This window comes from Hyperolius riggenbachi, chromosome 1, assembly GCF_040937935.1.
Source record: "Hyperolius riggenbachi isolate aHypRig1 chromosome 1, aHypRig1.pri, whole genome shotgun sequence".
NCBI classification, from domain to species: domain Eukaryota; kingdom Metazoa; phylum Chordata; class Amphibia; order Anura; family Hyperoliidae; genus Hyperolius; species Hyperolius riggenbachi.
In genome coordinates, this window is record NC_090646.1 from 111,820,261 (window position 1) to 111,841,532 (window position 21,272).

The window sequence follows — 21,272 nt, forward strand, 5'->3', positions numbered from 1 at the left end:
TGTGCCTGTGTAATATGTAAAGCTATAGGCTTGCTATACACCAGCGGTTCTGGATGCTTGTCTGGCTTACAGGGGCAAAAAATAGATAATTTGCATGCTCAGTAGTGGTGCATTGTGGGTAACCACAAATATTCACTTATAGCTGAATTATTGCAAGTTTGCTTCTGTTTTAAGAAGGCAAATTTCCCTAATTGTTGCTTATTAGTAGGAGGGTTTTTAGGTCTCTTTTATCCCCCTATACATTCCTAGTGGTTTGGGTCACCCGAGCTGCTTGGTTACTTTCTTAAAAGTTTTAAAATAAACCTGAAGTGAGCTGTGTAAAAAAAAAAAATACAAATTTTTAAAAAAGGTAGATACTCACCTTTGTCGAGGGAAGGCTCTGGATTATTCTGTATGTTTTTTTTTTTTTTTTTTTCAGCTCTCTTCAGGGTCACTTAAAGTGTACCAGAGCTGAGCAACTATGAAAGTGTTATACATACTTCCACCAGCCCCATGCGCACGGATCACTTCCACACTGCAGTCCTCCGTCTCTGTGGTGCCGGATCCTGTTACTTCAGCAAGTCGCGGCCAGTCTGCGCAAATAAAACTGCATCCTATACGTATCTCTCCAGCAGCTGCTGAAGAGATACGTAGAGCGCGCACTTCTTTTGCGCAGACAGGCCGCGACTTGCTGAAGTTACGGGTACCGGAGCAGGAGAAGACTGAGGGCGGCGGCGGCGTGTGAGCGATCCGTGTGGATGGGGCTGGAGGAAGCCCCAGGTATGTATAACGCTTTTATAGTTGCTCAGCTCTGCTTTCCTGCATGCAGAAGTGTGCTGTACTGCATAATGTTGGTTTTCAACACTGAAAAATTGCTTTTCCATGTGTGAATCTGAAGGCGATGAATTGAGTAGTTCTGTTATAAGATTTGCCATGAAGAATACCAGTCTTGGCATGTCCTATAAAAAAAATAATAAACTTTTGGTTATTTACCTTTGTTGAAAGCAATGCACCACGTCTTGGCATTTTATAGGAATGTAAAACTGTGACTGTGAGAGGGATATAGAGGCTGCTATATTTTTTCTCCCTTTTAAGCAATACCAGTTGCCAGGCCCTCCTTCTGATCCTCTGCCTCTAATACCTTTAGCCATAGACCCTGAACAAGCATGCAACAGATCAGTTGTTTCTGCCATTATTGTCAGATCTGACAAGATTAGCTGCATACTTGTTTCTGCTGTTATTCAGACACTTCTGCAGCCAAATAGATCAGCAGGGCTGCCAGGCAACCAGTATTGTTTAAAAGGTAATAAATATGGCAGTCTACATATTCCTCTTGTTACATTTATCGTTTTAAAGTGGAACTTTAGTTACAGCAATGTTATAACTTTTTGTATTATAAAAAATGTAATTTCCTGAAATGTGATTCACAGTTTTGGATAGTTAAAGGGACCCTGGGGAGTAAAAATAAACAAAATTGGTACTTACCTGGGTCTTCCTCCAGCCCCCACCGTAGGTCGGGAGGTCTCCCGACGTCCTCCTGGCACCTCTCCCAGTCCCTCCGTTGCATACCGCACCCGCGACAACCGGTGTCGGGCTCCCACTTCCTTATCGGTAACACTGGCGTGACTACTGCGCATACGAGATTAAACCACGTGGAGGGACAGGGATAGGAGCCAGGAGGACGGTGGGGGACCTCCCGACCTACGGTGGGCTGGAGAAAGCCCCAGGTACCAATTTCGTTTAGTTTTACTCCTCAGTGTCCCTTTAATTTTCTTTTACTTCCCAAGCCTAATTCCTGATGGCAGAGCCTCTGTAGTAGTAGTATTAATAAACTTTATTTGTAAAGCACCCACACATTACGCAGCTCTGTACAATTGATTGGAGAAACATTACAATGTGTACAATGTTACACGGGGGACAGTATATCGTTCAACAATGATACATAAAATAGTGATGTAACAATGTAGGGGTAAATGTAGCGAATATAGTATCATCTTTGTATGTGTTGTGTGAAAACAGCTTTTTTATATCATGTGATTGTAAAGCCATGTACACACACTAGATAGTTCTCGGCCAAGGTGGGCTGTTGGGTTTGCCTCTACTGAGAATCTAGTGTGCACTGTGCCCAAGTGATTATAAACACGGTTATAGGAGAAAAGTGCAGGACAGGATACATTTTTCATGTCCCAGATGTAGTTTGAAGTTCAGTAGAGTTTCTGCTTCAGCTGCTGGGTGTTATCAGCCAGATGTGACCATGTGATGCACATAATATGAAGTAGTGTTTGACTACATCTCCCAAAACCCCAACAGAATTACAGCAGAAACCATAAGCCTGATTCAGTTAAAAGGAACCTGAGGTGTGAAACCTATGGAGGCTGCCATATTTACTATTTTTAAACAATACCAGTTGCCTGGCAGTCCTGCTGAGCTTTCAGGTCAGTAGGATTTAAATCATACACCTGAAACAAGCATGCCGCTAATCTTGTGAAATTTGTCATCTGATCTGCATGCTTGTTGGGGGTCTATGGCTTAAAGGGAACTTGAGATGAAATGAAGTCTCAGGTTCCATACTCACCTGGGGCTTCCTTCCCTTGAGGCTGCTCGTCCCTCGCCGTTTCCCCACTTCGTTGGGAATGCCTGGCCAAGCGTGCACCACTGTTGCACTCCTGCGGCTGAGAGCATTCTGCACAGGCGTAGAATGCTCCCGGCCACAGGTGTACAGCCTGGCATGGACTCGGCCAGGCTAACGGGCAATCCAGTGGGGGGGGGGGGGGGGGAACTACCTCGGGAAACGGTGAGAGACCGAGCGGCCTCAAGGGGGCTTAAAGCTAATGGGAACCGACCTAAAAAAATAAAAAAGTCAGATACTTAAGGAGAGGGAAGGTTCTGTCCTAATGAGACTTCCCTCTCCTCTCCTTGTGCCCCGTCCCACTCAGGATCCCCCGTAGCAGTATTCGACCATTTCGGTCAAATACTGTCACTTCCGCCGCTGAAGAAAAGTTTCGGGAGCACTCGGGCTCCCGAAGTGCTGCTGCATACTGCGCATGCGCGAGTGCCCTCTGTCGCACTCGCGCGTGTCTATGACGCACACGCGTGTGCGCAGTATGGAGCCGCCGGTCTTCGGGAGCCCGAGTGCTCCCGAAGACTTCCAAAGTCCCCACGGCGGCGGATTTGAACGAAGGATCCACCGGGCCCCGGGAGAGGAGAGGAGAGGATAGGCTCATTAGGACTCAGAGCCATCCCTCTCCTTAGGTGAGTATCTAACTTCTTTTATTTTACATGGGGTTACATTAGCTTTAAGGAAGCCACAGGTAAGTATGGAACCTGAAAATTCCTTTCATATCAGGTTCCCTTTAAGTTAAGTATAAAATATGAGACTGTTTTCGTCTCAAGTACACTTTAAAGTATTGGAGGCAGAGGATCAGCAGGGCTGTCAGGTAATTGGCATTATTTAAAAGGAAAGAAACATGTCAGCCTCCATATCCCTCTCACCTTGGGTTCCCTTTATGTTTTTTCTTAAGTTTTCTCAAAGAAAATGCTTTCTCATCTCATTTTATCTATAAAATATGTTTTCAGCATATAGAAAGTGAAAACGTGCAAATACATGGGTAAAAACATTGGAACAACTAATTTTGGGTCAGTCTTTCTTTTTTTTTTTTTCTTTTCTTTTTTTTTTTTTTTTTTTTTCTTGCTTGGGGCTAAAATTCTGTTTTAATGATGAAGCGTTAAAACCTTTCCTTTCACAGGAAATGGGTGTTAAAGTGGATCCGAGATAAACTTTTACTCATTGCATAATTGTGTTCCTTTCATATAGTTTATAGGGCATTCCTCAAGCCAAATGCCTTGTTTTGTTTTAATACTCTAATTCCCTATAAACTAAACAAGCCTCACCCACAGCTCCTTTTGTGCCTTGGCACTGTAGCAAGGGCTTATGGGAGCTCAGTCTGGGCAGGAGGAGGAGGAGGTTACTAGCCAGAGATTTCAGAGGCAGAGGGGAGGAGGGAGGAAGAGAGGGGACTGAATTTACACACAGGCAAGCTTATAGCATCTCCAGCCCTCAGCCTGTGACAATGAGACAAACAGAACATGGCTGCCCTCATTGTATCACAGGAATACGGTAAATAATTATAAACTTTTGAAGCTGTTTGCAGCTAGATATGCTGTGCAAACTATCTGAACTTTAGAATATAACAAACAACTGATAAGAAGCAGCTCAAGTCAATCCAACTGTTGTTTTAGTTTTACAGGCCGCTAAACAAACCGTATTTTGACCAATGTGAACTGGGCCTTATAAATGCAGATAGGTTTCAGAAAATAACTCTGTGGAATTACCGTAAGCGGGTTGTTTGGTAAAACATACATGTTATCCTTCAGATCAGGTTTTACAGCTTGCAATGTAAACTGTCGGTTTTCTTTTGCAGCCTGGACTCACTGCTCTTCCTGCAGTCGCTGCGCTCTACAGGATCATCCCTGCGGCAGGTCAGCGGACGGCTGCTTTCTGTGTGGAGGAGCAGATCACAAGCGTAAGAGTTGTCCTCAGAAGCAAGTGATCGGGGCTCAGAGCCAGAGGTCAGTCATGGCAGAGTCTACATCTAATGCTTTCCTTGCATGATTACTGACATGTAAGGAAAGCATTGCAAAGTGTGGCAATCAAGTTACATTTGTGTATGTGGCCTGCAGCTGGATGTTGAGGGTTGCTAACGTGAGAGCCTATTTATGAAGTTCTTAACTTTGAATATATATCTGCGTTAGGAGTGTGAGGATGCACTTCACTGTGCCTCATACTTCGAATAGAAAGTTTTAATTTGTTTTATGAACTGAGTAGTCCTGCAAACTGTGAAGAGACTAGGATGCTGACTCTTAGGGTCCATACACACATCCAATTTTGATTGGCCAGTGGTTGGGCAATTTTACCACTTCCATGTAGTATGAGGGCCAACAGATTTTGAATACTATGAATAGATAGTTTTGGTAAGCTCTCATGGAGTTGGTAATATTGGCCAATCAAGATTGGATGTGTGTACCGTATTTTTCGGACTATAAGACGCACTTTTTCTCCCCCCAAAATGGGGGGAAAAAGTCAGTGCGTCTTATAGTCCGAATGCTACATATTTGGACCTGCGCCTGTAACTCTATCCCTGTGTCTACTATGTCTGCATATCCCTCCCGATGTCTGCAAATCCCTCCCGATGTCTGCATTTCCCCGTGTCTGCGTGTTTGCAGTGCCTGCGTGTCTGCGATGTACTCTGTGTCCCCAGTGTGTTTGCGTGTCCCCAGTGTCACATACGAGCAGTTGCCACATATTCAGCCGGCTGTCCCCGGTTTCTGAAATACATGCCTGTCTCGCAGCTTTAATCATCGCGCTGTCTGCCGGTATCGCTGTAGCTTGTATCAATCAGGAAGTCCTGGACATTTTTGCAGAGGAATCCACCAATCCGGCGGGAGCGCTGGCCTCAACCGCCAATCACGCTGCGCACTGCTGCTCGCCCGATGGTGTTGAGGGCGGGACCAACTTTCCGTCATTGGGGCCAATCACAGCACCCCCTCGCCTGATTGGTGCATTGCTCGAGCAGTGCGCAGCGTGATTGGCGGTTAAGGCCAGCGCTCCCGCCGGATTGGTGGATTCCTCTGCAAAAATGTCCAGGACTTCCTGATTGATACAAGCTACAGCAATACCGGCAGACAGCGCGATGATTAAAGCTGCGAGACAGGCATGTATTTCGGAAACTGGGGACAGCCGGCCGAATATGTGGCAACTGCTCGTATGTGACACTGGGGACACGCAAACACACTGGGGACACAGAGTACATCGCAATGATCAAAGCTGCAAGACAGGTATGTATTTGGGAAACCGGGGACACCCTGCTGCTGAAGTAGTGTAGGTGTTTACACAGACCAGGACACGCAGACACCGGGAAAATCGAGTACATGCAGACACGCAAATACTGGGGCACAGGGGGGCATGCAGACACTGGGACACAGGGATAGCAAACACTGAAGGAAACAGTGGACAAGGGGACAGAGGAAGGGGGACAGAGCACAGGGCATTGGACACCAGGACAGAGGACACAGGTGGACAGAGGACATGGAGACACCAGTGGACACGGGGGGTGAGGACACAAGGGGGACAGAGGACACAGAGGGACATAGGTGAACACAGAGGGACACAAGAAGTACAAGAAAGACATAAAGGGGGCATAATAATTCGGGGAGGGAAGGTCCATAAGATGCCCCTGCACAATGGACGCACCAGGTTTAGTATATTTTTTTTCCCCTGATATTTGTCCTCTAAACCTAGATGCGTCTTATAGTCCGGAGCGTCTTATAGTCCGAAAAATACGGTATGTATGCTTTCCTATGACACAGTTCACACTTAATGCCTTTTAACTGAAATCTTTTTCACAATGCCCTGCTATGGAGGAGAAAAAAAAAACATGTACCAACTGATGATGGGCCTGTTTCCACTACACGCAGATTGGATGCAGAATGGATGCAGAAAAACTGACTCCAATGAATGCCTATGGGCCTGTTTCCACTAAACGCGATTTTTTCTGATGCAGATTTTCCCATAGGCATTCATTGGAGTCAGTTTTTCTGCATCCATTCTGCATCCAATCTGCGTGTAGTGGAAACAGGCCCTAAGTGTAAACGGGGCCTTAAAGTGAACCTCCGGACTAAAAATCGACTCAGCAGAACTGAAAAGGCTTGGTGTTTCTGTAACAGTTTCACAGCATCAGAACTTTGTTTTTCTTACCAAAGCATCATTTTTAGCTGCATTTTTTAGCTAAGCTCCACCCATCAAAGAAAACTGCCCAGGCTTTTTTTTCCCTGATGCTGTGCAAAGCATGATGGGATTCCCTATGTTGTTGTTCATGTTGCCTAGCAACTGGGAGGGGTGATCAGCACACAGGACAGTTGGAACTGTGTCTCATGCTCCCTGTCACCTCCTTTCAACCAAAAAGATGGCTAGCCTCATGAAATCAAACATTTGCCTGTTTTTTTTTAAAACAGGGTGGGTATGAGATTATATTACCTATCTATTTTAATTAACATAACTAATGTAACTTAATGACAGTATGTTTGTTTAGGCTGAAGTTCCTCTATAAGCTACATTTGTGATCACGATAGTTAGGAATAACTGTCAGGCTAGTCTGGCTACTTGCTATAGGTTAGACTTTATGCTCATATGACTGACCTATAACCCAGCCCTAACACCTGCACAAACTCCTGCCTAACACAAGCTACAAACCCCTGCAGGTAGATGTGGCATACAACCTGGCAAATAGCATTCACCAAACACAGCAAGTATAGCAAACACAGTACACTTGAATAGTAACCTGAGGCCTAAAGACTGAATCAATTCAGACAAAAGTAGAATCACAATACAGAGGCGTAGTCAAGACAGGCCGAGATCAGGGCTGGCAGCGTTCTTGCAAGGTCCTTTTAAAGAGTAACTGTCGGGCATAAAATAAAAAATAAATTCTTTATTTTTATCTGGTAAACAAGTAACACGGATGCTAACCAGGCAATCCAAAAGTCAAAATCTCTATTACTTTTCTTGTTTATAAATGATCATTCCCCAGTTTACCTGACTCTTATTTGGTACGTTGCCACAAAAAGGAAGTTGCGGGGCATGCTGGGTTGTCCTTTTTTGCTTCTGTACATTAGTTAAGTCTGAGAATTGATTTTATGCCCAACAGTTACATTTTAACAATCCGAGGTTGGCAACAGGAAATCCAGTCAGGTCAGGAACAAGCCGGTTTGATAACAGGTGATCAGAGGAAGCGTAGTCAGGTGCAATCCAGGTCAGCAACGGGTTATCCAATCTACAAGAAGCTTGGTCAAGAGACAGACAAATCTGCAGCAAGGCAAGGCACTTGGTGTGAGCGCAGTCTCAGCTACAAGCCCAGCATAGACTATCACGGGCGAAGACTGAGGGCGCTCACCTTACTCTTATACAAAGACTAACCAATCAACAAGCAAAAGAATCCAAAAGAACTAATCAAGTAACAGCGTGTCAGCCGTCAGCTAACATGCAAGGTACGCATGTGGCTACTGTTTACAGCGGCGGAGCGTGTACTGGGAACGCGTCCGCCACTTATCCAATGGGAGCTGAGCGCCATGCGCTCCAGTGACGTCAGGGCGCCGCCGAGACCCAGAGGCTCGTGTCTCAGCGTGGGTCTCGGCGTTCCGTCGCCATGAGCAGCCAAAGGACTTTACAATAACAGATTAAAGAGCAATCACTGACTGGAAAGTTGATCTCTGAAACAAATTACCTCTTATAACAATTGGTCGCTTTGTAGCCGTTACAAATGACTAGTCTAGTGTGTACACAGCATTAAGTCTCTGTCAGAACTTATAGAGAAGTGTATTATTAGTTACGGTAGGTCAGGTGATGGATTTGTAAAGCTCTGATTTGCTGGTCACAGTCATGTGTCACTTCTGTTTCCTGTATTGGCTACAGTCGGGAGTGATCACAGCAGGTCAGAGCCTCACAGATTATACACATGCACAGAATGATCACAGACTTCTCCATAAGTTTTGGTGCACAGAGCAGCTTTATCCATAAAGTCTTGGCAGTGCTGACAGGCCAGTGACATTTTGCAGTGAGTTTTATCTGCCTCAGGCCTCAGCTCATGGTAGTTTGGTACAAATAGCAGTTGCATGTTATGTCTTTTCACATAAAAGGAGCTAAAAGAATTTTTAAAGTGTCCCTGTAGGGTGGTAAGAAAAAAAAGACTTAAGTGGGTACAGCACCATTTACCACTGTGACTATTGTATAGTAAAGTATTCTTCAGTGTCAAGCTCCTTGCAAAGCCGACTGTCGGCACAGGGACTTGACTTGGCCCCTTTTTGCTCCCATTGTGACGTTACCTCATGCCCTCAATTCTCTAGTCTAGTATGTCATATAGCCTGTAGCCTATACAGTTCTGTATAATGCCTGAAGAAGAAACAAAGTTTTGAAAGCTTGCAAACAAATCTTGTACAGTTAGTCATTTAATATATCACCTAAACACCTTTTGTTGTTATGTCTTCGGATTTAAAACCACAATGACTCAGCACCTTTTATTTTACTTTTCTGTAGATGATCTCTTAAATTTGCATCTTGCAGAGTTCTTATTGATACTTAGTACTTGCAGACTAATCTTATTTATTTGGATGTTTCATTTCTTTAATCATGGTGTTTGCAGAGGGAAAAGACAAGCCAAGCAGAATTTCAAGATGAATGCAAAGAAAAACATCCAGGCTTCAAAACGAGGAAAGAGGATGAAGAAGAAGAAAGCTCTCGCCTGATTACAGAACAGCTAGTAGCCTGATGACACAGGGAATTACAGAGCCAAGTCTGTACAGCATTCACACTGCTGAGATGGGGAGGTCATGGGTGGATGAAGAAGCTAGCATGCAGGTTATCTTTACCAGGGTGGAAGAAGTTGAAGTTGTCAGTTTCTACCTCTTGGGTGGGACGTGTTTGTATGTTGGTCAATCATTCAACCTCACCTTCCCCAAAGTGCAGCTTAAACTAAACCTGTAGGGAAAAAAGTGCCCCTGGGAGGGGGGGAAGTAGTTACATCAGGAGGAGGATGCCTCTGGATCCTAATGAGGCTTCCCCAGTCCTTCACAGCCAACTCATTCTAGCGCTGGCTCCCCCGCAGCTTCACTGACCATAATATGTACATGTTGCGGTGCACGCAGGAGCACTAGCGGCTTCCCACTTGGCCTCATGCGGAAATAGCCAAGCTCAATCGGGTCTGCTCTATTGCGCAAGCGGAAACTGTCTGCGCCTACACCGTAGAGAGGACCCGATCAAGCTCAGCTATTTCTGCTAGAGCTCATCAGAAAGCCGCTATTGCACCTGTGTGCACTGCTGATGACAAGCCCTTGACCGTAGATCTTAGGGGGAGCCAGCACTCAATCCCCTTTAGTGATGAGGAAGGGGGGGTGCCTCTTTAGGATCCAGAGGTTTCCCCCTACTGAGGTAAGTACCCCCTAGGGGAACTATTTTCCCTTCCAGTACTCTTTAAGGCCTCATTCACATACGCATTCATGTGTACATTTCAGCGATGTATATAGTGTCAGTGAATGGGAACTGCAATGCAGGTGCCATGTATAGCAATATAAATACATGGCCACCTACACTGTAGCGTGACCGCAGGTTTTATTTTTTTTTAACAAGATTCACAAGCTTCTGCCGTTTTATGAATACCAAAAAATAGTACTAGGGCTTGTATAATCACAGACGCCCAATAGGGACCAACTTGCTGAGTACTGTATGTCACCAGAAGGTAAAATGCTTGGCCTAGAAAAAAAAAAAAACTTTATCATTCATCTGTGAAACATCATTTTTGTTTGCTTTCCTTTGAATTGTTATGTTGGCTTTGGTCAAATAAAATCGTTTTTGTTCTTTTTCAACATTTGTGTCACAATTGATCTTTCTATAGATAGCACTCGCTTCCCGCCACCTAATCTTTTCCCTTAATTTTGAGGCGTTATTGGGGTCAGTTCAGCCCTTGCATAATTTGGTATTGCAGTTTGAATGCACATAATGTGCCTCTAATTTGCTGTCCATTTATAATGCAGGTGCTGCTTGGAAGTGCTCTTACCTACTAAGGGCTGGTGCACACCAAAAACCGCTAGCGGATCCACAAACGTTAGCGGTTTTTGAAGAGGTTTTTCAGAGCGATTCTAGGCATGTTAGAGAGATTTTCTAAACATGCCTAGCGTTTTTTGGAGCGTTTTTGTGTAGCGGTTGTTATATTTTGTTACAGTAAAAGCTGTAACTGAACAGCTTCTGTAACAACACCGCTTTAAAAACCGATCTAATCTAGCATTTTTCAGAACAGTTTTCCACTTTACATTGAGGCCTCAAATCTAAAAAATGCTGCAGGACCCGAGGTTTGTGTTTGGGGGAAAAACGAACCGCTTTGGTGTGCACCATCCCATTCACTTTCATTAGCCAAGCAGTTTTCCACCAGCAAGCATTTTAAAAAAAAACGCTCAGAACCGCTCTTGGTCTGCACCAGCCCTTAGTTTTTTGGGGGGTTTTTTGTATGAATCAGGTAGGAGGTTTTGTGGGGAATCTCCTTGGTGGTGGGGGCAGTTCACAGTTCTGGATTGTCCACCCAGGTGGTGAGAACGATTTTGGGGGGCTGTCTGTGCTGCTCCAGACCCCCTCCCCGGGTGTGTTTTGCAGAGCTGGGTCCCGGGTGGTGTAAGTGCATGGGGCCCCGCCTGTATTGCACACCTCTTTGCACACACCTCATCGTGGTGAAAGGGTCTAGTATGAAATGCCTTTGCATGCAAACCATTTTGGAAACATCCTCTGGTAGTGCAGCTGAATGCAAATAGTGCAACTAAAGGTAAATTTCACTCAAGTTTTTTATCAATACTAGAGTTCAACCTGTTATTTGTAGTTGAGGGTCTTCCTTAATTTTGAGGTTATTGGGGCAGTTCTGCCCTTGCATAATATGGTAGTGCAGTTTGAATGCACATAATGTGCCTTTAATTTGCTGACTGGCTTCTGCAAACCATTTATAAGGCAGGTGCTGCTTAGAAGTGATCTTGCCTACTAAGTGTTTTTTTTTAATTATTACCATATCTTTGACAGGGAACTACCAGTGTGTATTGCCATCACATCTGGGCTAGAGCTTATACAATGTATTAGCATAACGGCAACTGTTGCATGGCACTACCTGCATTTACACTCAGTGTCTGTTTACCCCCACCTCCCCACACTCTATACCTGCTGTGGATTGCCACTGTGTTTCCTCTGACATTCTACACATTCATTAGGTCCACTATGAATGTCCATGTCTGTTTGTTTGTTTTTTTGTTTTTTTTTAAGCTTTCAGTGGCAGGGTGTCTCAGTTCACAAAGAAACATGCTGAAATCTCCTCTCATAGCTCTCTGGTATAGTGTATGTCCCGATACCGCTAGTGGCCCTTGTCATATAGGCAGGAATGGGCCTGCACTATGGAGACAAGCTCCTCCACGTCTATATACACTGATCACAGAGGAGAAAAACAGGAAACGGGATGTACTGACATAGGCAGGAAACAGCATGGATTAGGTTATAAATTCTGATGAAAAAATATATATATTTGGGACCATTGAAAAGCATTATGTCCGATTCGTCCACAATGTCTGAAATTTGGAAGCAGGTTTTAGTGTGGACCAAAAATCTGATGCAATAAAATCAGACTCAATACTTTGTGTTGGTATCACGCAAATTCCGACTTTGTTGACTGAAAAAAGAGATTCTTAACTCTAATGGAAACAGGCCCTAAGTGCTGTCTGCAGGGTCGCTAAAATCCGCCAACTGCAATGTAACATGTAAAAGATTATAGCCCGCTATAAACCAAACAGGTTTCATCATTACGTTGTCTTTAGGGTTTCTACTGTGGAATTGGGTTCCTTTGGCAGCCCAATTAGCATTTTTAAGACCACTACTTGCATTAAGAGTACCTGTATATACTATATGTTTTACTACGTTGTTTCTATTGTAGTTATGTTACTTGCTTAACATGTATTACCATGGTAACAGTTGGGCTCCCCATGCTAAGTGTGAAACGCGTGGTGCTCTGCTGCCATTCATATTGGTAATATTGCTGCATGCATGGCAGTTTTTACAGAGTTTAGTGAATCAAGGCCATGGATACAAACACCTTTGTGAACGCACAACGTGTAGCAAGTGGTTGACAAATGAAGTGGTGTTTGTTTTTCTTTGTTGGCCAAATAATCTTAGAAAGATGATTACTGGCATGCCCAGAACCTTATTATTGGTCAAGGTAAGCAATGGCCATCTAGTCTCATTCCACTAAATTATAGTGAACCCGTGATTTGTTATTCATTCATATCCATTCAAATAAATATTTATGGAGGAAGTTTGCGTTCTAGATCATGTTATGAGGTTTTTATTATTGTAATATCGTGTGATTATCTTTCAAGGGTAGAGATGCAAACGGTTTTGGCTGAAGTGCCCAGTGCTGAAATGTCTTGGGCTCTGTGATAGAAATGTATTTATTGTTATTACATCCTCTCCTGTGGCACTGTCCAAAGTACAGAACAAACATGGGTACATAAATACAGAGCTACAAAAAGATACACTAAGACAATACAAACTGTTCACAAACTATAATACAAATCACAGGATTGAGGGAAGAGAAGCTTGCTCTTCTGAGGGTACAACTAAAAGAATAGGAGAGGTACAGTGGAAGGTAAACTGCATATTAGGTCATTTTGAGTTTTCTGTCAGATTCCCCAGGAAGCAGGGTTTGGACAGAGACTGAAGGCAGCGTCTTAAGGTCCATACCCACTAAGCGATTTTTTTTATTTTTTTTTCGAAGGATATTTCATACGATGATTTTTTTCCCATGATATCGTGTAACATTGTTTAATGAAAATGCCACCCGCAGCGATCATTCGTTTTTAAGTGGGAGGGCAATTATGCTTGCAGTGCATGTTGATCTATGAGGAAAAGTAGTAATGTGCAGATAGGAGCAGTCACTTGGAGAGTCAAACAATTTATTAGTTGCCGCACCAGACACGTTGTATGCTGTATTTGGTGTCCTTGCGGATGATGATATCGGCAAAACAGTCCAACCTTTGAAGGAATGGTTCCTGCAACATGAGAGGTTGATTAAGAATGGGGTGGGTGCCACCCTCTTGATCGAACATGTGAGGGAAGCTCACAATGCCGATGTGGGTTGTCTGTTATGTGCGGGACTTGAGATGGTAGAAAGCAATAATTGGGGCGGCTCTAGGGATGAAAGACTCCTTTGAGAAGCTATCATGATTTCATGCATGGATGCTCTGGGGAATCTGGGTTTCAAAAGAGGAATGAGCTTTTTTTTCAAGTAGTTGTCTTTTTGAATATAGTTCTTAAAGAGACTCTTAAAGCGAGTCTTAAATCATGTTATTACTGTAAAGCACTATAGATAGTGCTAAACTGCCGCATCCCTGCAGCAAAACGAGGGGTTTATACCACCAAATCCCCCTGCAAAATCCAAGACTTTCTTGGTCGTGGATTTTGCTGCTCATGGAGGCAGAGCTTTGAGCGTCAGCTCTGCCTCCATGCGCGTCAATCGCCCTGCAGATCTCCGCCTCTCCTCCGCCCCTCTCTGTGAAGGCAGATTGAGAGGGGCGGGGAGAGGCGGCGATCAGCGGGGATTGACGCGCTAAGAGGCAGAACTACATCGCTAAGCTCTACCTCATCAGAATGCACTCCCTCGAGTTTGGAGAGCGGATTTTGGGGGGATATAAACCGCTTGTTTTGCCACGGGGATGCGGCGGTTTAGCACTATCTATAGTGCTTTACAGTAATGACATGCTTTAAGACTCGTTTCAGAGTCTCTTTAAAGGGGTACTACAGCGAAAAACTGTAAAATTGAAAATATGTGCAAACATTTTAATAAGTACATTTTTTCCAAAGTAAAATGAGCCATAAATTACCTTTCTCCTGTGTTGCTGTCACTTACAGTAGGTTGTAGAAATCTGACAGAAGTGACAGGTTTTGGACTAGTCCATCTCTTTATATGGGATTCTAAGGGATATATTTATTTTTAAAAGCACTTAGTGAATGGCATTTGCTCTGTCCAACTGCCAAAAAACTGTGTAGGAAGCAGGGAAGCTGGGCAGCATCATTGTTTAAATCCTTTTTAGGGAATATCTTTATAAAGATTAAAAGCCTTGCTGAGAATCCCCTATGAAGAGATGGACTAGTCCAAAACCTGTCATTTCTGTCAGATTTCTACTGCCTACTGTAAGTGACAGCAACATAGGAGAAAAGTAATTTATGGCTCATTTTACTCTGGAAGAAATCTACTTCTTATTTATATCAAGAAAGTAGGAGGTGCCCTTGTTGGATTTTCAAATAATTCTGTATGTAAAATCACATATAAAGTAAATTGCCTACCTCATGAATGGAAACTTCACTCAGTAAGGGAGATGAGTAAATTTATTGGTAAAAAGCACTTGGGACAACACGTTTCACGGCACAAACCGCTTCCTCAGGTCAAAATAAGGTGCTTTAAATTAAAAATAAATAAATAACAATGGACACTCAGCATGCCATAATATAACCAACATGATTAGCAAAAGGGCAGCGCAGAGATAAAGGACATCAATAATAGTGCCAATAGTATATACATAATATATATATGTAGTGAGTAAATGAGATCATCTTGTTTAAAAAAAAAAACATGTATATATATGGAATCAGTATACATCAAATACCATATATGCCCAAAGGAAGAATAACACTTAAAAAACAATCATTAAAACATTATAGTACAATCAAATTCACTACACATCTTTTGTGCCCCTAAATAAAACATGGATAAATGTATGAGTGACAAGGAGATTAATCTTAATATTTATTTGATAATCCTAGCCGAGAAAAAAGTTCTAGGTAGGAGTCCTGTGAGGTATGTGGGGTTATGGTCGGAGTCCTGCTATTTGAAGAGTAGGTAACTAGCTGGAGGACAGCCCAAGTGCTATATGGATAGGCAAGTGTCTAACAGTTGGATTTATGTTAGAAAACCGGTGGGGTCGGAGCAAGTAGGATAAAACGCCACATATTGGAGTGCGACCGTGGTATAGACATAAAAAGGTCATATATGTGCCCCTGCGGACACAGAGGTAGGCTAACTTAACCCCTTGGAATCGATTATGCGATAGGTGAAAAGTATCCCTTACCTTGTTAGCACCTTATTTTGACCCGAAGAAGCGGTTTGTGCCGCGAAACGCGTTGTCCGAAGTGCTTTTTACCAATAAATTTACTCATCTCCCTTACTGAGTGAAGTTTCCATTCATGAGGTGGGCGATTTACTTTATATGTGATTTTACATACAATTCAACAAGGGCGCCTCCTACTTTCTTGATATCCATTGCACAACATCCCACGTAGTGGGATTGTTTTTTTCACTAACAGTTCGTGGTGAGAAGTTTTTTTCTTCTGAAGGAGCTGCGACCACCTGCTAAAAAGACCGAGTGGGGATGGGCTTTCCCCACAAGCCTACTTGAGTGGTTGCCTCGTTAGCAACCCATACTTGTGAGTATTATTACTCTTATTCATAGACCTTTTTTCAAAGATAATACACCATTGGGGCTCCCGGTGTCTCTGTGTTTTTTTTTTTCGTTTTTTTGTACTTACCACAGCCCCCATATTTCTTATTTATATATGTTTGCACATACTTTAAATTTTACAGTTTTTCGCTGTAGTGCCCCTTTAAGTGCTTTTACTATACTGCTGTCTTTCCCTCCATCCTCCAGTGGGTGGGTCAGTGTAAACACCTGTATATAGGTAGATGGGCGGTGTGTTAGACAGGCCCCACATGTCCTGAAGTACCTGTTCGTCGTGGTATTTAAATTTCGTTTTGTATGGAGAGTGCCGGAGTCTGCCTTGTCTTTTTGCTATCGTTCATTTTAGTTTCAAAGGTTTTTTTATTGGAAGTTTTGTAGTAACATAAAAGCAGATATTCATCCCAATGGGACAGTAACACGTCTTTGAACAGTGAACATACTGTTACTAGGCAATGAACACAGAGCACAAGTAAAGTCAAAAATGGAGTCACAGGGAAAGAGCACATGACCTAAGGCCAATGAGATCAATAGCCGACAGCCATATTGATAAGGGCGCTAATCTTAGACCAATAACTTTGGGCAATACCACCATATATGCGCAAAGGAGCCCAGTTGCCCACAGCCCCTGAAACAAAGGTTGGATGTAGATGGGTCAATGGAATGGAGCCTGTCTGGGTTTAGATACGCTCCATGAAGGACCTTTATTATTGGTTTCAATGTGCAAGAAGTAACTACTTCCTTTTGTCAAAGTGCTGCAGCACTTAGTCCACTATTCACGATTTAAGACCCCAATCTCCAGACCAGGCTGGAAGCACGGATTCCCGAAGATGGGGAGGCAGGTAGGAAGTTAAATTTGAAGGCCCTTGCAAAATTTAAGGGATTGCCAGATGGAAAATGAGTAGACTGATGGTGGTGAAACAGTTTTGTACTTTAGCGGGTGAGATAGCAGGGGACAACTGTATGGCCAGGAAGGTGGCTGGCGATAAAAGATCATTTTGTACTTGGGCCTGCAGTGGAGTGCTGTGATCGGAGTGCATTTGAGCAATTTGAGCAGCCCGATAATGGCTCAATAAGTTAGGGACACTGAGGCCCACTTGGGCCCTGTTCAGGCTCAAAGTGTTACGCCCAATTCTGCGTATTTTTTTTTTTAGGGGTAAACTTAAAAATAGCTGGTTGGAAGTCCTTGAGGGATTTCTGGGTGACTAATATTGGGAGGGTGGGAAAGAGAGGATACAGGGCAGGATTGTCATATGTACAATTATAACGCACCTTCCTGTCCAACAGATAGTTGGTGATCAGTTCTTGTTTCCATTTATTCAACATGGGTTTAATAGGGTTGAAGAGGTCTGCAGAGATTTTCCCTCCCAAAAAGGTGATGAATCTATGTTGGAGAGTGAGGCCCAAAGCAGAAGTCATACTACATGCTTGTGATTGTGGGAAATTAACAAAGAGAATCGATTTGGCAATATTTATGGATAGTTTGGAGATAGTGTCAAATCGCTTGACAAGCAAAAAGAGGTTAGGGATGGAGGTTTGAGGCGTAGTGAGGGTTAGGAGGAGGACATCAGCGAATAAGTTGGCCTCATATTCTTTACCCGCAATGGAAAGACCATGGATATCAGGTGATGACCTAATCCTATTCACAAGAGGCTCAATGGCAACAGCAAATATGGGCGAGGGCACCCCTGCCTTTGAATGGGAATATTAATAGGTGAGGAGTTTAAGTTGAGTTTTTGGGTGTCTAGTATAAACACTGTACGTCCTGGAGAAACACTCCTATAACAGCTTTGCACAGAGCAGCTATCATAAAGGTCCAGTCTATGGTGTTGAAAGCCTTTTCCATGTCAAGGGAGGCCAAACCTAAACCACTGCTAAAGCCTCAAACCTGATACAGTTGGTCTTTGGGTGACTGGGGTTCAAATTCAGAAAAGGGGGTGGAGCACAGCCAATCAGATTTGTTTCATTTCACTGCAAACTATTGATGCCAAAGACTGCAATGCTCACAAACTAGGTCATTGAGTAATTGTGTGTTAGGGTAAGAAAAAATGGGTGGAGCCAACACCAGCCAAATACATACCCGGGCCATCAGCTAGTAATACAATAATATTATTGTAGTGGACCTGAACTCTTGCACAGGACAGAAGGAAAACCTAAAGAAAAGCACCCTGTATATATTTAAAGCATTTAGCCTGTGCAATTCCCCCTCATTTGTGTCTAATCACAAACTGTAATCCGATCTCTCCCCTGTGTCACATGACTGCCAAAGGCAGAGATGGCAGATAAGCCAATGTGAAAGCACTGGATTTTAACAATGCAGTGGGATGCAAAAGTTTGGGCAACCTTGTTAATCATGATTTTCCTGTATAAATTGTTGGTTGTTATGGTAAAAAATGAAGCCATCAAGCCGGGACTCAGCACTTAGTGTCAGCACAAGCCGGGAAGCCAGCGAGAGAGCGGAGGTGTCTACAACTGCTCATCGCTGGAGCCTGGGAGGTGAGTAAAGGCTGCTGGCGAAAGGGGGGACATCTGGAGGCAGGAGACACACAGCCCAGCAAACCCAAGCAGGGATCCAGCTTCCTGAAACGCCCCCCCCCCCCCCAAACACGCCCCCCCCCCCCTGCATGTTAAATGCCTCGTCCTTAAGCAGGGGTAGGCAGCCGTTCCCTAGGGGGTTAAAGACAACTGTCCATGCTTGGAAGCCATCAAACCTGAATGAACTAGAGATGTTTTGTAAAGCGGAATGGTCCAAAATACCTTCAACTCTCATTGGAACCTACAGGAGGCGTTTAGAGGCTGTAATTTCTGCAAATGGAGTATCTACTAAATATTGATTTCATTTCTTTTTTGTGGTGCCCACATGTATGCTCCTGCCTAATTTTATTTAAACAATGATTGCACACTTTCTGTAAATCCAATAAATTTCATTTCACTTCTCAAATATCTCTGTGTGTGTCTCCTATATGATATATTTTACTGACATTTTTTATCGTAAAAACCAACAATTTATACAGGAAAATCATGACAATTAACAAGGTTGCCCAAACTTTCGCATCCCACTGTATGTCTGCTTCTGTGAATCAGGAAGTAGAAATAGTGCAGATTTATTTTAGGATTTGTATCAGCTGTAACAAAGACATGGTTTTTGTTTAAAAGTTTGTATGCTATTGCGTATCTTTTAGAGCAGAGAGGACTTCTGAGTTCAGGTCCACTTTAATGTTAGAAGGACTAGAAAAATGCATAGAATTACAACAATAATGTATTGCCATCCAAATAAAAACTTGTGAACTCTTAACAGCATTTTAACAGAAATTATTTTTCTGCAGAAAAAATACCTATTAGAACATGCCAGTGTAAAGCCTATTTGCCAGGCAGGATTATCCTCCAGCAAAGTCACAGAGAACCCCAGACTGATACCATGCACCGCCCAATTACTGAACTCTCCTCTGTTGTGCCGTGGGTGTGACACCTTTGAGACTCTGGGAGGAAGTGCAGGACAGCATGCAGCTGAAGTGGCAGCATGATGTCTTCACAGTCATGGTGGCTCCTTTTTTCCTCCATTGGGGGCAGCATTCCTCAGACCTGACAATGCTGTCCTCCTACTCTACCATTCCAGGCAAAAATAAGAGTGTTGCTGTACCCTGCAGGTACCCTCCACATCAGGGCCGTGCAGAGGTCACTTAAGTGGGGGGTGCTCAAATTTAAAAAAGGAACCTTACACCCCCCCCCCCCCCAATTGCACAGTAGACTTTGCCCTGCAGTGACATGTAAACTCCCCCCCCCCCCCCCCCCCCCGCAGCGTTCTTGGTTATCTGCGCCTCCCCACCCAGCCTCAGCCATCACACATTGACTTCTTTCAGAAGAAAAGGACCATGTACTGCACTCCATAATGATTTATGCACTGCACTTAGAGGAAAGCTTGATCTGCCATATGTTTCACACTTTACTCCCCCTTTATAGCTGCAGGAAAGCTGGGCCTGGTTCTTTATTTCTAATGAGCTCCACATGATTTGTGCACAATTAGCTGTCACTGCTGAATGGGCTGTGTGAAAAAGCAGCAGGAATGCCACTGCTATGAGGCATCTGAGGTATCCCTTCCCCATACAGAAGGATCTGTACCTGTTGTAACTGTTTCTTCTACTGTGTGCACCACAGAGCCTCACCTCACTTCCTCCTTGTAAGAAATTCCTTTTGGTAGTCAGTGTCAGTCAGAACAGCATCTCCACAACAGGGGAATAGTGGGCAGGGTTAACATCTGCAAGAGGCTTCACAGTAGTTCTTCTCCTCTCTGTTTCACCAGCAAATGAGCCACCTCTTGCACATCGGCCTTCTATGCTCCAGAGTGTCCTGGGTGGGGGTGGAGCTTACCACGGGTGGGTGGGGCTTATCACGGTCAGGGGCGGAGCTTCCTTTACTTGCCAAAAGGGCCTTTTTATTGAAAATTGTAAAAAGGGGGGTGCCTGGGCACCCAGAGCCCCCCCTTCTGCACGTGCCTGCTCCACATCATTGGAGTGCAAAAGATTAGGAAAGGAAATGGAGTCACGCTTGCCATGTCTTCCTTTCCAAAGAGAGATAGCAAAGCAGCAAGAAACGCATCTCATTTGAACACAATTCTGACAGGAAAAGGGCGTGGGGCTATGGACAAAGTCCTGGCGAATGGCTCTCAAGCAGCCCGCACATGCTCAGTAAGGCCTTGTTCACATCTAAAATTGCAATAGCTGATGCCAGCAATTTTGTCTGCGATCTTTTTTAGCGCCTCCCGGTGCTTACCTGCGGGATGCAATTTTTTTTTTAAATTAAGCGTTTTTTCTAAGCGCTTTTGCAGAGATGTATTCATGGAAGCGCTGGGGAAATTGCTATACACAGCGCTTTTTCAACCGTTTTTCAATTTCCCTATACCTTCCATTGAGGCAAATCGCCCCAAAAATAGTACAGGCAGTGCTTTCGTCAGCGGATCGTCATTGAGCCGCTCAGATATGAACACTCATAGGGAATCATTGCACGAGCCCTTTTACGGTGATGCCGGTGCTTAAAAAAGTGTGAACAAGCCCTAATAGATACAAGATTTTTTTTTTAATGTACACTTAAAAGGCCTCGACCATTTCTGCCTGGGTGTCACCCCCTGCTATGGTGAAACCTGATGCCCCCCCCCCCCTCCCGGTGCTCATCTGCAGATAATACACAATTTTTCATTTTGAATCCCATTAACTACTTTC

The 21,272-nt window shown here is 43.9% G+C and overlaps 2 protein-coding genes across 3 annotated transcripts in view; one reads left to right on the plus strand and one right to left on the minus strand.

Annotated features, from left to right (window-relative positions):
• The window catches only part of ZCCHC4 (zinc finger CCHC-type containing 4), a 33,561-nt gene extending 23,172 nt beyond the window's left edge, over positions 1-10,389 (plus strand). For both annotated transcript variants that reach the window (XM_068278286.1, XM_068278294.1), the window contains exons 12-13: positions 4,401-4,548; positions 9,171-10,389. In XM_068278286.1, coding sequence (XP_068134387.1) covers positions 4,401-4,548; positions 9,171-9,273 — 251 coding nt within the window. In that variant the 3' untranslated portion in view covers positions 9,274-10,389. The remainder of the gene's footprint in view (positions 1-4,400; positions 4,549-9,170) is intronic.
• The window catches only part of LOC137564430 (small integral membrane protein 24-like), an 89,614-nt gene that overhangs the window by 39,792 nt on the left and 28,550 nt on the right, over positions 1-21,272 (minus strand). The window lies entirely within an intron of this gene.